Source organism: Myxocyprinus asiaticus, chromosome 39, assembly GCF_019703515.2.
Source record: "Myxocyprinus asiaticus isolate MX2 ecotype Aquarium Trade chromosome 39, UBuf_Myxa_2, whole genome shotgun sequence".
Lineage (NCBI taxonomy): Eukaryota > Metazoa > Chordata > Actinopteri > Cypriniformes > Catostomidae > Myxocyprinus > Myxocyprinus asiaticus.
In genome coordinates this window covers 21,736,400-21,751,121 of record NC_059382.1, presented here as the reverse complement: position 1 = coordinate 21,751,121, position 14,722 = coordinate 21,736,400, and the positions used below count along the sequence as shown (strand labels likewise).

Here is a 14,722-nt window from a genome sequence, read left to right as displayed (position 1 = left end):
TTTTAAAACATCGACTAAGGCATAGCTTTAGAGAATGGCGCTGAAAAGAGTAAACATAATTTTTGTATCTTTTTTTCTGTTTCTGATCTGCCATGGCTACATCACTCATGGAATCCAGTTTCATTAAAGGTGTGAGATAAATATATTTTCTTCCATTTAGTATTATTTACACAAACAATTTAAACATTTTAATGCAAACTTGTAGCAATGGATTTAGTTTACAGCTTCGGTATCACAGCCATTGTATAAAGTTATTCAAAGTCCAAAGGTCTGTATTTCTATATATCTATGTTTCTGTGTACTCATGGGTTCTCAGGCTGGCATTGAAGGAGAGTTATGCCCACAGGCTGACAGCATTGGCTCCTCAGGCAGTACCAGTACTCTGGCATCCTCTGTCATTGAAGTTGAATCTGGTCATGATGATTTGGCTTTATGTCATGATGAGGATTACATGACCCCATTGCCTCCACCACCATCACTATCCATTACTGAGGAAATCATGCAGTTCATTAACCAGAGCCGTGTTCGAGAAGGCATGGCAGAGTTAACGTCTGAAGTGGTACATATAGCACAAAAACATACCCCTGCATAATGTGTCAGTGATTTTGTAGCAACAATGCTATTGATAAATTAAAGCAGAATCAACTTTTTCGATGTTAAAATAGTTTCTCTTATCACAGCTTAAAATATGCACAACTGTAAGTAAGCCAATCGTAAGTCGAATTCCTCGATAACTGTAAAAACGATTAAATATATATATATAAATGGCTCTGTTTGAGTGGCCCATCCAGTCCAACACAGCAACACTGACTCAACCAATGGTGTGAATATGGGGTGAGATTATCTTTTCCTTTCTTTTTTGATTAACGGCTGATGGGTAGATTATTCGGGGAAGATATTTGAAAACAAAATTTATTTTTGCAATTCCGTTTTGTGGCACTAGTGGCACAGAAATTACACACTTCATCTTTAATTTAAATATTCCTATTTTATGTGATATGAATCTTTATCTATATGCACTTCATGATTTAATCAAGTGGAACAAAATTTGATTTTTGATTTTTAAAATGGCACCCAACTAAATATTTCTTTCTTCCATAGTGCCAGATGACTCCAGAGTCCCTGGAAGTCCAGTCATTGGAGGAACAGCAGCTGGATGAGTCCAAGCCACTAGTATCTGAGGTGGATGAAAATGAGAAGCAGACAATATATCCCAAACAAATAGAGGCAGAAAAAAGGCTGGTATATCATGGGTTAGACAGCCATCCATCCTGCGAGGCAAATGATTCTTCACCAGAGGACCTAGAGAGACCATCATCCCCACTGCACACCTCCAATGACATGAATCAATCAGGAGAATTGACATACTCAGAGCTCAGTTATTGTGATTCATCCAAACCAGAGTTGGTCAATGTCATAAGTGAAAAAGATGGCAAAGATACAGTAGACACTGTTACTGAAAGGCAAGAGTCTCATCTGTCAGGTAATTTGGACAAAACCTCTGATGACACATCATGTGTGGGCAAGTCAGCTCGTGCTCAAATCTCTACTACATCTGAAGCAACTGACAGCTCTCTTGCCCCCAAAGTAGAAGTGGAGCAAAAGATGAACAAAAGTGACAGGCAGATTATTAAGAAGATACGCAGCTATTATGAGGCAGCAGAAGCAGGTGTCGAGGAAGGACAGACAGCACGAAGAAACAGCTTCTCACATATTCCTGCAGGTGTAGTGAAGGATTCTGTGTCTAGATTCAATATTTGTGTTGAACGAGAGAGCCTGGTTGACTCAGACAGTGGTCGCTCTGACTGTATTGAAAATGACTCATCATCTTTACCACTCCCAACATTGGACCAGGCCAAACAGATCCTCACCAGTGAGGATTTTGCAGAAACAGCCTCTCCCCTTTCTCATTCAGATGTTAGCCAAGAACAACAAGAATTATTTGACAGTAAATCAGCAGTTGCAAAGGATGAACAGATTTGTGAATTCAATTCCTGTATGAAACTCTGGGAGGAGAAAGAGAGAATGATTCAAAATAATCTAAAAGTCCCTCTCTTGAGGGATTACAGCTCTGGTGAGTTTACGGATGCTTCTGAAAAAAAAGAGACATCTATAAATTGCATGACAACTCTAGTACAACATGAACAATCTGAAATTTCACAATGCGATATAGAAATTTCACACCCACTGAATCTGCAGACAACAGAGAAAGCAGATACATCTCTTCAATATCTAGGTAGAACCAACACTAGAATGTCTCCAAATGGGAGCCTAGATAGCCTTCCCAGTCAGATTAAGGTTGGCCGATGGTCTCATCATGGCAAGGTAGTTACCTGTAGCCGCACTCTATATGAAGGAATGGCAGAAGTACCAGATTTAGGATTTTTTGAGGGTGGACCAGTCAACCAATGTTTGGTAGAGAACTCAGAAAAGATTCTCAATAAAGTGCAAATGCTTGCACGCATGTACACTGCCAAGGCAAGCAGCATGAAGGTACCACTACATCAGAAGAGAACACGAGTGAGTAGGGGAGAATGGGCAGTGGAGGCAAAAGTAAGTGCTCCACCCATGTCCAAGCTACAGCTGCACCAGGGGGAAATTAAAACACTAAGTCAACCCACAGGTGAGTACCTAATCTACAGACAAATTATGATCTCTTGCAGTGGAAGATTGTTTTAAATACTGTATATTTTGAATAAATGTTTTTTAAGGATGCTGTTAAGTATTTGTATTATTTTGAGAATGTATTGTCTTGTTTCCAAAATCTTATAGAATCATCAGTTCCCACACCTTCTGAGCCTTTTGGTCACATCATTGTAAGGGAGCAGCTGTCCACAACCTATCAACAGGAAAATTATAGTAATCTTATAGGGCCCCCAGAAAATATCTCTAATTGGTCTTTTTCTTCTACTAAATCCTCTGCTACATCAGTTCAGACATTATCGGAAAGAAAAACGGTTATGAAATCACAGGTCTTTGTGATATCAAACAATAAAGACAGCTCCTTAGAAAAATGGGAGTCTCTCCCACATGACACAGTTTCTCAAGAAGATCAATCCTTGTTACTTACAACATGTTCTGGAATTCAAGTCCAAGCTGAGCAAGAAATGGCTTCCGATATCTGCAGATTCTCTTCGGACCAGCATTCTGACAATTTAATACATTCTGTTCAAGAGAACCATTGTAATGCAGTGGACAAATCCATTTCAATAAATAGGATTGAAGAAGAACATCAAAGAGAGATATTGCATGAAGAGAACCATCCTTTTGTGAGCACTTCTGGTTCACCTAATGAACTTCTTACCGACTCAGTAGTCAGTACACATTCAGAAGAAGAGGCTCACAATGTGGAGGAGAAAGATAACTTAATTGTAAAGCCCTGTAACAGTATAACATTGATGTTCGAATCATCCACAAATGATAAACCAGATGAAACACAACATGCAGGACATTTGACATCCAAACAGGGATGGATTGATGATGAAACCACAGGCAGTGAGGAATTAACATCTATAGTGTCTTCTGCTATTGATGTTGAAGCATGCTCTCCACTACATTCAGCACCCACCTTCGATAACTGTGTTCCAACCCCAATGAGCAGTGGAAAAACTACAATGGCCATCTCTGAGGGATCAGAGCAGTCTGATGATTTGTTGCAGGATCTGTTTCAGGAGGATACAACTAGCCGTACACAACTGGCACCTTTGCTTGGTTCATGTAGCAAGTGTTGTCCCCTAGATGTCAAAGCCAAGGAAGACGTGAGCTATGATTTAAAAATTTCAAGCCCACCCTCTACATCCCCTCTAGGTGCACCTCCTTTGGATGAGCTACCAAGGTTTACTAGCCAAATACCTTCCAATCTTCTATCCACCACAAGAAAGAGGAGTCTCTTTAATTGGAATTCATCCTCTCTGGCCTCGTTCCCCCAAAGGTATTCTGCTGACCATATCACAAATCAACCTGTAGTTCTAGTTTGCATGTTCATAGTTTGTATAGCAATTAGGGCTGTCGATTTAACACATTAATTCACTGCAATTAATTATATAAAAAATAATGCATAAAATAACAAAAAACGCAATTAATCATATCCCCGGACCGTGAGAAGAAATATTCCTTCCATCTGAGTAGAGGTCTTCACGGGTCCAAAAATTCGTGCCCGAACCCAAAGAGACCCAGAAATGTACTACCTGGACTGAACCGGACCCATCTATTATTTGAAAGCTTGGACCTGTACCCATGCAGAACCGAGAAATCTCGGACCCGAACCGGACCCGTCTATTATTTGAAAGCTGGGACCCGGACCTGGCCGGGAGACACAGCCCGATCAACACCGATTTCACAGCTGATTGCTATTAACCAGTTAATTTACAAGTTGTGAAAACAAAACTTTGTATCTTATCTAATGTAATGTTAGTAGCCTTCTCCCATGTGCCTGGCCGTGATGCATATAATCCATCCTCCTTGCCTAGAAAGTTGGTCAAATACATCCATGCTTTCTGTGATACCTCTCTTGCTGAATGAAACAGCATAGCTAATCCACTCATTATTTCAGCTTCAAAAGTCCACTTGCTGTCACGGTGACAGATGACAAACGCGACTTGTTTAAAATCAGCTTTGCAGTTTTTTGTATCTCACATAAGTTACTTGATTTCTCCACCTGTTTTCTCCAGGGGGCAGTAAGCAAAACTTCAGCTGTTTGAGCAACTCGCTTATACAGAGAACAAACCACTAGTGATGGGAAGATTGGATCATTTTACTGACTTGAATTTTTGAGTCTCGTTCAGTAAAATGAACGAATCTTTTTTCAAGTCATTTCGTTCATTTCGTTCATTTGAGCAGAATTAAATTAAAATGTTACATTTTCAATAGCCAAATCCCCCCCGACATGTCTACTTGCGCAAACTTTGATTATAGTCCCAATAAGGAAAAACTGATAATGCAGCCAAGGACAAATTATGAGAAATAGAAATGATTAGTTCACCTCTGGAATCTTCTTGTCTGAGTCGTTCATTCTTTTGTCACGTGACCACCGTATGTGCATAACGGCTGTCACGTGACAAAAGAACGAACGACTCATACCAGAAGACTCGAGAGGTGAACTAATCATTTATGTTTCCTGTGTGAGCAATACATAGCATGTAAAGCTGTCACGTGACAAAAGAACGAACGACTCGGACCAAAAGATTCGAGAGGTGAACTAATCATTTCTGTTTCCTGTGTGAGCAATGCATAGCATATACGACTGTCACGTGACAAAAGAACGAACGACTCGGACCAAAAGAGTTGAAAGGTGAACTACTTATTTCTGTTTCCTGTACAGCGCCTATGTGGTTTTCACATAACAACTGAACGGAGGTTGCGCAATGCACATGCGCGGTCAACACAAAATGAACGAATTACTCTCTGAGACTACTCGTTCTTCTGAGTCACATAAAAGATTAATTCAAAATGAACAAATCGTTCATGAATGACCCATCACTACAAACCACACTGTCATGTATTCCCTGTGTTTTTGCTTAGACTTTTATTTTGAAATACTTGTTTAGTTCCCCATTCCTGTTTTCTGTTAATTTTGTAGTCCTTTGTAGTTTCTTTTCATGATTGGTTTTCCCCTGATTGTTTTCCCCAGGTGTTCCTCGTTTCCTTGTTTGCCCATTTGTATTTAAGCCCTTGTTTGCCCATTTGTATTTAAGCCCTTGTTTCCCCTGGTTTCTTTGGGAGTACTTTGTTTATCTTTGATTTCCATTAAAAGCTGCATTTAGATCCTCATTCCTCGCCTGCCTCCTCACACACACTCACCGACAGCAGAAAAAAAACAAGATGAGAACACGTTCTTGCGTTCAAACACAGCTTGATGGAGCGCAAATACGAATGCACGGATCTCAAGACATGTTTTTCTAAGCGTCAAACTATGTTTAACTTGACACATCGACCTAAAATTGGTATGTTTATGACGCGACGCAAACAAGATGCTCCAAAAGTGTCTGACGCAGGTGTGCATTGACGCGTCCTTAGAAAAGCCCTCATAATAAATCTATCTCGGACTGATTGACGAATTCAATTGCAAAATGGATGGTGTGAACTGTAAGCCAATGATAAGCAGATGACATAAATTCAATAATATGGAAATAAACAATATATTGCATACTAAAGCCACTTTTTGAATTTGTCTTTTTGGTAACACTTTACAATAAGGTTCTATTCATTAATATTAGTTAATGCTTTAAGTATCATGAACAAACAGTTAACAATATATTATTTACAGCATTTATTAATCTTTGTTAATATTAGTTAATAAAAATGCAATTGTTGATTGTAAGTTCATGTTAGTTCATAATGCATTTTCTAATGTTAACAAACAACTTTTGATTTGAGAAATGTATTAGTATATGTTAAAATTAATATTAACTAAGATTAATAAAAGCTGTAAAAGTATTGTGCATTGTTAGTTCATGTTAACTAATGTTATTAACTAATGTTAACAAATGGAACCTTATTGTAAAGTGTTACCATGTTTTTAATGGTTTACTCGTGTGCCACAATGATGTAATGCATTTTAATTATCTATATTTTTATTTTTTATAATATATATTTGATTTATAATGATTTAAATATAACTATAAGTATTTAATCAATTGTATTGTTATTTGAGGGGCTTTCTAAGCAAATATTTATATATGCGATCAATTGTGATTAATTCGGCATACCATGTAATTAATTCGATGAAACTTTTTAATCGATTGACAGCCGTAATAGCAATATGAGTATTCATTTAATGTGATCTTTCTTTTTCAGTGTTTTTCCTTGACTATAGATCAAAGGTAGTCATATTAAAGATTTTCACATCGTATCTTTATCTTGCCTTTTAGACTGCCACATACTGCACTTCGGACTGAGGAACAAATTCTAGAGACTTCAGTTTCTGATCTTTTTCCTCACAAACAATATTTCTCCCAGTCTTTTAATGATAAGCCTCCCATTGGTTGTGGACGCCCACTAGATGCAAAACCACCCTCTGCCTTTAGTCCCAATCTGCGAATGCATTCACCCTCTCCAATTAGAGGTGCTCAGAACCCCAGACCTTCCTCAATTGCTTCAGCTCTTACAAAGTCCCTTGCTGCCTCTTGTATCAGTCAAACAATTTCTCAAAGCATGGCCAAGGAGAATGTACACCTCCAGACTGCTTCACCACCAGTAAGCTCCCCTCCTCCCCCCATATCCTCTATAAGACTAAGGTCACCTTCTCCTAAATCCATCACCCTGGACTCAAGTGTGGAACCAAGTTTTGGGAGTATATCCAGAACAGGAGTAGAGAGTCAACCCACAAAATTCTCTCCTTCCCCCTTCACACCAAGCAGCCTTCGATCCAGTCCAGCTACAATCCAGTCCCCTCCTCCTTATCATAGTCAACGATCAATATCCCCTTCATCTCCAGTTAGCCTTCATTCAGCTTCTAAAAGCCCAAGTTCAGCTCATGAGCAGCCTCCTTACACCAATTTAAATGACAATAACAACAATAACAACTGTTTGAGCAATAATGGGTGGGCCACTAACTACCAAAAAAGAACACATTCAAATGTGGATGGATCCTCTCATTTCCAAGATACAGGAACAACCTTGCATAACAGAGTGGCTCGGCCCTTTCCATCCTCTGAGCCCAGCTCTCGTGTGCAGTCGCCCTCCCCCTCTTTTTGTCCATCTCCAGTCACTTGGATCTGCTCACCTCCACCTCCCCAGAACCATAACAGTCACTTGGTAATGAAGCCACCTTATCCCCGGACCCCCAGACAAGGTGGAGCAGGTGTTTTTACCCCTCTATCTTTGGAACTCTCAAGATCAATGTCTGCCTGTTCATTATCACCCTGTGGAAGCCCAAGAATCACCTCTCCTCCCCCTATCGGCATTCCTTCAAGTGAATGTGGCTTTGCTAACCCACAGCCAAGGAATCCCTCATTAACAAACATACCTTCTCTAACAAAAGCAGAGGCCAGCTTTACACCAAGAGGCGCCAGAATCATCTCTCCTATTCCAACAGGAATGTCATGTTCAACAAGCAACTCTCAGAGTCAGAGGAGGCAACAGGGAAGCAGCTTGCCCTTTGTTACTCTAAGAGACAGATCATCTAGCCCAGCTAGACATGAGCGTAGGTCTTGGGCAGAAAATGGACGATGGTCATTGGGTTCAGAATCAGGGTTAACAAGTCCTCATGGGGGTTCATGTGGTAGTCCATCTTCCATCAGTAGTCCTGGCCCTCTATCACCTGTCAAACTAACACCTGGAAGGACCAGGCATAGTGGAAAACATTTCACAAGCATTTCCTGGCCAGATGTACATGATCTGTTGACTAAATATAACACAGACCCCAATACCCAAAATGATACTTTGTCTTGTGCAGAGCAAGATGACATGCAGTTAGCAGAAACTACATGCCGCAGCACTCTGATTTGTCCCTATGTAGCTCAGGCCGACTCTAGCTATGAGACAGAGACTCACAATCAGTGCCCAAAGGAGGACAAAAGAGAAGACAGTATTGCTAATCAAGGGGCCAAAACAACATTAAAAACCAGCTACGCCACTACTGTCAACTTGCAGATTGCTGGTAGTGGGAGAATAACATCCTTTAGTAACGCACAAGTCAGCCTTACCCAAACACTGGCCCCTGTGACTGATAACCAGAACAGAAGAAGGGTCAGCATCAACAGTTGCAACTTCTCGATGCAGAACTGCAAAAGGCTTTGAGTGGTGTGCTTCTGAGGTGTAGAATGGTGCCTCATGTTTCAATGACACTTTATCTGGCACTTTAGCGTATAGCAGAGAGGTCAGTTAATAGATCTAGGTTCCCTTCACTCAGAAAGATTCATGGATGATAAATTACGGGTGTCAGACAATTGATGCTATGGTCAGTGATTTTTTTTAAACCCTTTTGTTACAAAAGGTGCTTTACTCAAAGTGGACAGATTATTAAGGTTCATCCCTAGTTCCTAGCCAGGATACAAGTAAAACAGCATTGAAACTCCTTTGCTTATTTTGCTATATTTGCCAGTGTTGTTTTATTGCTCTTTTTAAGACTCTTTAATATGCAAATGTATTATGTGTAATTGAACCAAAGCCTCTGTCATTAAAGGCTTTTAGTTGGCTGTGATATATACAGAACTCTTATTTATGAAGTAATTGTTTTCTGGCACTTCAGTCTTGTTTCTTTGTTTTGCACGTTTCTCTTATGTGGTATAGACGTGTCTGGAAAATAATGTTTCAGACAAAACATTTTCATGCATATTAAAATAAATGTCCATTTCCTTGTTTTACATTGAAAATTTTAATTGCAATATCTACACAAATTTGGTCAATATGACATTATATTTATATTTTAAAACAAGGGAACATGAATCGCTGCTTTGATTGATGTTAACCACAACATCAATCCATCTGATATTGTTGTTGAAATTTTTGCTGTACACACTGAAAAAGCATTCCATCATGCCCTAGAATTGTATTCTAGTGCTGACTGGCAAACTGACTTTGTTTTAATTTTGTTTATTTTTAGTATAATAAGTTGCTATTTTTAAAGGAGTGTGTTAAATGTGCATTTGCTAAAGAATCTAAGGGAAAATAAGGAAAAAGCAGTTTTGAGAAACCAGTGAAACTTGTGTTTTAGATTTGCTTACATAAAGCCTTTATGCACCACATTAGATTTCCAGAAATGGTACAATGAAATCAAATTTGTTCAAAATCTGTTATCTGTACATTTTTTTTCACACTGTAGGGAAAATGTGCCTTCTGTTATTTGTACTAAAATAAAACCTGTGTAATTATGATTGTGCCAGTCTGATTCCTATAAAGGTGATGTGCAGCCCTTGAAAAAATTTACATGGTAACCATAGTGTCTGACAAAATTGGCTGTTATTGTTATAATAATTGGGTTAAGTTGTATTCGCCACTGGATGATCAGCCTGAGAGGCACATCATTTGTGAGGGCATCCAGCCAGCTTTTCTGTCTGGGCTTGCTACTGTCTTTTCTACGTACTACACCTTTAATCTTCAGTAACAAGATGATGCTGCATGCACACTGGAATTCATTCAAAGGTTAGCTGCTTAGATGCTTACATCCTTCAGCTGTTACTATGTGATGTGTGCATTTTGAGGATCTTGTGTTGCTCCCGTTTCATTTCACTGGTCATGTACAACTGCCCAAAAGATCTGATTGCTGGAACTTGTTAAAGGAATTGTTCACCCAAAAAAGAAAATTCCCTCATCATTTACTCACCTTGATACCATCCCAAATATATGCCTTTTTTTTTCAGCAGAACACAAATGAAGATTTTTAGAAGGAAAGCCAAGCTCTGAGGGACATACAGTGCAAGTGAATGGGTGCCAAATCTATGAAGTTCAAAAAACACAAAAGCAGCAGAAAAGCAATTCTAGTCCAATGATTTGTTAAATGTCTTCTGAAGCGATCTCATCAGTTTTGGGTGAGAACAGACCAAAATGTAACTCCTTTTTCACTATAAATCTTGACATTAGGAGTCTCCTTGTCAGTCATGATTTCAAGCTTGATTAAACGTCCTAGTGCTTGAGCACACACCACTAGATGGCACTAGGAAGTGTAATCAATCTTGAAATCGATCTTGTCTGTAGACTGCAATGGCAAGATGTACAGTGAATAAGGAGTTACATTTTGGTCTGTTCTCAACTAAAACTGAAGATATCACTTCAGAAGACATTTATTAAACCACTGGAGTCATTTGAATTACTTTTCTGCTGCTTTTATGTGTTTTTTTAACTTCATAGTTTTAGCACCCATTCCCTTGCATTAAGCACATAAGAGCTCTTTCCTTCTAAAAATCGTTTGTGTTCTGATGATGATAGAAAGTCATACACATCTGGCATGGCATTAAGGTGAGTAAATGATGATTGAATTTTTATTTTTTACTACCACTTTCTATGAACCATGTTTATATATTGATTTACCAGTGACAATGTGTAACTCCTAAAAAGATGCTAAAATGTAACATTACCTACACCCAATGTAGTAAAGGGCAGTGTTCTTGATACAGGTTTAGACTTTGCTACATTTATATAATGTCAGTGAGTAAACTCTTTTCCAGACTAATTATAAACACACATTTGTTTTTCAGAAGGTTCATGGGGATAAATCCTGAGAGAGGCATCAAGGCTGGATGAGGCAAAGTCCTATCAAAGCAACGGGGAAGGTCACCGAGAAAAAGACGGCATCAGTCGACCCTCGTGTCTCCAGTCTACTAAAGAAACTAATGGACATTGAGTGGGACTTTATATAAGTCAGTGAACCCAGTCATTCACACACACTCACACAAAAACACTATCTCTCACACACTCACACACTCAACACACACACTCACACAAAAACACTCTCTCTCACACACACACACACACACACAACACACACAAAAACACTCTTACACACACTCAACACACACACTCACACAAAAACACTCTCTCTCACACACTCACAGCTCAACACACACACTCACACAAAAACACTCTCTCACACACACACACAACACACACAAAAACACTCTTACACACACTCAACACACACACTCACACAAAAACACTCTCACTCACACACACAACACACACACTCACACAAAAACACTCTCACACACACACACACACAACACACACAAAAACACTCTTACACACACTCAACACACACACTCACACAAAAACACTGTCTCTCACACACACACTCAACACACACACTCACACAAAAACACTCTCTCTCACACACAAACTCACACAAGCACTCACAAACACTTTCTCACACACAAACACTTTCTCATACACACGTGCACACACAACACACACAAGCACACAAACAGTTTCTCACACACGTGCACACACACACACACACGTGCAGACACACACAAACTCACACACAAAAACACTCTTACACACACTCAACACACACACTCACACAAAAACACTCTCTCGCACACACGCAACACACACACTCACACAAAAACACTCTCTCTCACACACTCACACACTCAACACACACACACTCATACAAAAACACTCTCTCTCACACACTCACACACTCAACACACACACACACACAAAAACACTCTCTCTCACACACTCACACACTCAACACACACTCACACAAAAACACTCTCTCGCACACACGCAACACACACACTCTCACAAAAACACTCTCTCTCACACACTCACACACTCAACACACACACACACACACACACAAAAACACTCTCTCACACACACACACACACACACACACACACACACACACACAACACACACAAAAACACTCTTACACACACTCAACACACACACTCACACAAACAGTTTCTCACACACGTGCACACACACACGTGCAGACACACACAAAACACTCTTACACACACGCAACACACACACCCACACAAAAACACTCTCTCTCACACACTCACACACTCAACACACACACTCATACAAAAACACTCTCTCTCACACACTCACACACTCAACACACACACACACAAAAACACTCTCTCTCACACACTCACACACTCACACACTCAACTCACACTCACACAAAAACACTCTCTCTCACACACTCACACACTCACACACTCAACACACACTCACACAAAACTCTCTCGCACACACTCACACACTCACACACTCAACACACACTCACACAAAAACACTCTCTCGCACACACGCAACACACACACTCTCACAAAAACACTCTCTCTCACACACTCACACACTCAACACACACACTCATACAAAAACACTCTCTCTCACACACTCACACACTCAACACACACACACACACAAAAACACTCTCTCTCACACACTCACACACTCAACACACACACTCATACAAAAACACTCTCTCACACACTCACACACTCAACACACACACAAAAACACTCTCTCTCACACACTCAACACACACACTCACACAAAAACACTCTCTCACACACTCACACACTCAACACACACACACACAAAACACTCTCTCTCACACACTCACACACTCAACACACACACTCATACAAAAACACTCTCTCTCACACACTCACACACTCAACACACACAAAAACACTCTCTCACACACTCACAGCTCAACACACACACTCACACAAAAACACTCTTACACACACTCACACACTCAACACACACAAAAACACTCTCTCTCACACACACACACAAAAACACTCTTACACACACTCACACACTCAACACACACAAAAACACTCTCTCTCACACACTCAACACACACAAAAACACTCTCTCACATACTCACAGCTCAACACACACACTCACACAAAAACACTCTCTCTCACACACACACACAAAAACACTCTTACACACACTCAACACACACACACACACAAAAACACTCTCTCTCACACACTCACACACTCAACACACACACTCACACAAAAACACTCTCTCTCACACACACACACAAAAACACTCTTACACACACTCAACACACACACACACACAAAAACACTCTCTCTCACACACACACACACTCAACACACACACTCACACAAAAACTCTCTCTCTCACACACAAACTCACACAAGCACTCACAAACACTTTCTCACACACAAACACTTTCTCATACACACGTGCACACACAACACACACAAGCACACAAACAGTTTCTCACACACGTGCACACACACACACACACACACACACACACACACACAAAAACACTCTTACACACACTCAACACACACACTCACACAAAAACACTCTCTCGCACACACGCAACACACACACTCTCACAAAAACACTCTCTCTCACACACTCACACACTCAACACACACACTCATACAAAAACACTCTCTCTCACACACTCACACACTCAACACACACACACACACACAAAAACACTCTCTCTCACACACTCAACACACACACTCACACAAAAACACTCTCTCTCACACACTCACACACTCAACACACACACTCATACAAAAACACTCTCACTCACACATTCAACACACACACACACACAAAAACACTCTCTCTCACACACTCAACACACACACTCACACAAAAACACTCTCTCTCACACACTCACACACTCAACACACACACTCATACAAAAACACTCTCTCTCACACACTCACACACTCAACACACACACACACACACAAAAACACTCTCTCTCACACACTCAACACACACACTCATACAAAAACACTCTCTCACACACTCACACACTCAACACACACAAAAACACTCTCTCACACACACTCAACACACACACTCACACAAAAACACTCTCTCTCACACACTCACACACTCAACACACACAAAAACACTCTCTCACACACTCACAGCTCAACACACACACTCACACAAAAACACTCTTACACACACTCACACACTCAACACACACAAAAACACTCTCTCACACACTCACAGCTCAACACACACACTCACACACTCACACAATCAACACACACACTCACACAAAAACACTCTCTCTCACACACACACACACACAAAAACACTCTTACACACACTCAACACACACACTCACACAAAAACACTCTCTCTCACACACAAACTCACACAAGCACTCACAAACACTTTCTCTCTCACACACAAACACTTTCTCATACACACGTGCACACACAACACACACAAGCACACAAACACTTTCTCACACACATGCACACACACACACACACGTGCAGACACACAA

The 14,722-nt window shown here is 40.2% G+C and overlaps 1 protein-coding gene across 1 annotated transcript; it reads left to right on the top strand.

Annotated features, from left to right (window-relative positions):
• Positions 1–14: 14 nt before the first annotated feature.
• plekhg2 (pleckstrin homology domain containing, family G (with RhoGef domain) member 2) lies at positions 15–9,815 on the top strand. Its single transcript, XM_051678824.1, has 5 exons — positions 15–129; positions 317–559; positions 1,102–2,623; positions 2,773–3,931; positions 6,870–9,815. Exons 2-5 carry the CDS (start codon positions 452–454, stop codon positions 8,737–8,739), a joined length of 4,659 nt encoding a protein of 1,552 aa, XP_051534784.1. The 5' UTR covers positions 15–129; positions 317–451; the 3' UTR covers positions 8,740–9,815.
• Positions 9,816–14,722: the final 4,907 nt, after the last annotated feature.

Coding starts and splice junctions, on each gene's coding strand:
- plekhg2 (XM_051678824.1), top strand. CDS start 452: ATGACCCCATTGCCTCCACCACCATCACTATCCATTACTGAGGAAATC. Junction 560..1,101: donor CAGAGTTAACGTCTGAAGTG/GTACATATAGCA, acceptor TTTCTTCCATAG/TGCCAGATGACTCCAGAGTC. Junction 2,624..2,772: donor AACACTAAGTCAACCCACAG/GTGAGTACCTAA, acceptor AAAATCTTATAG/AATCATCAGTTCCCACACCT.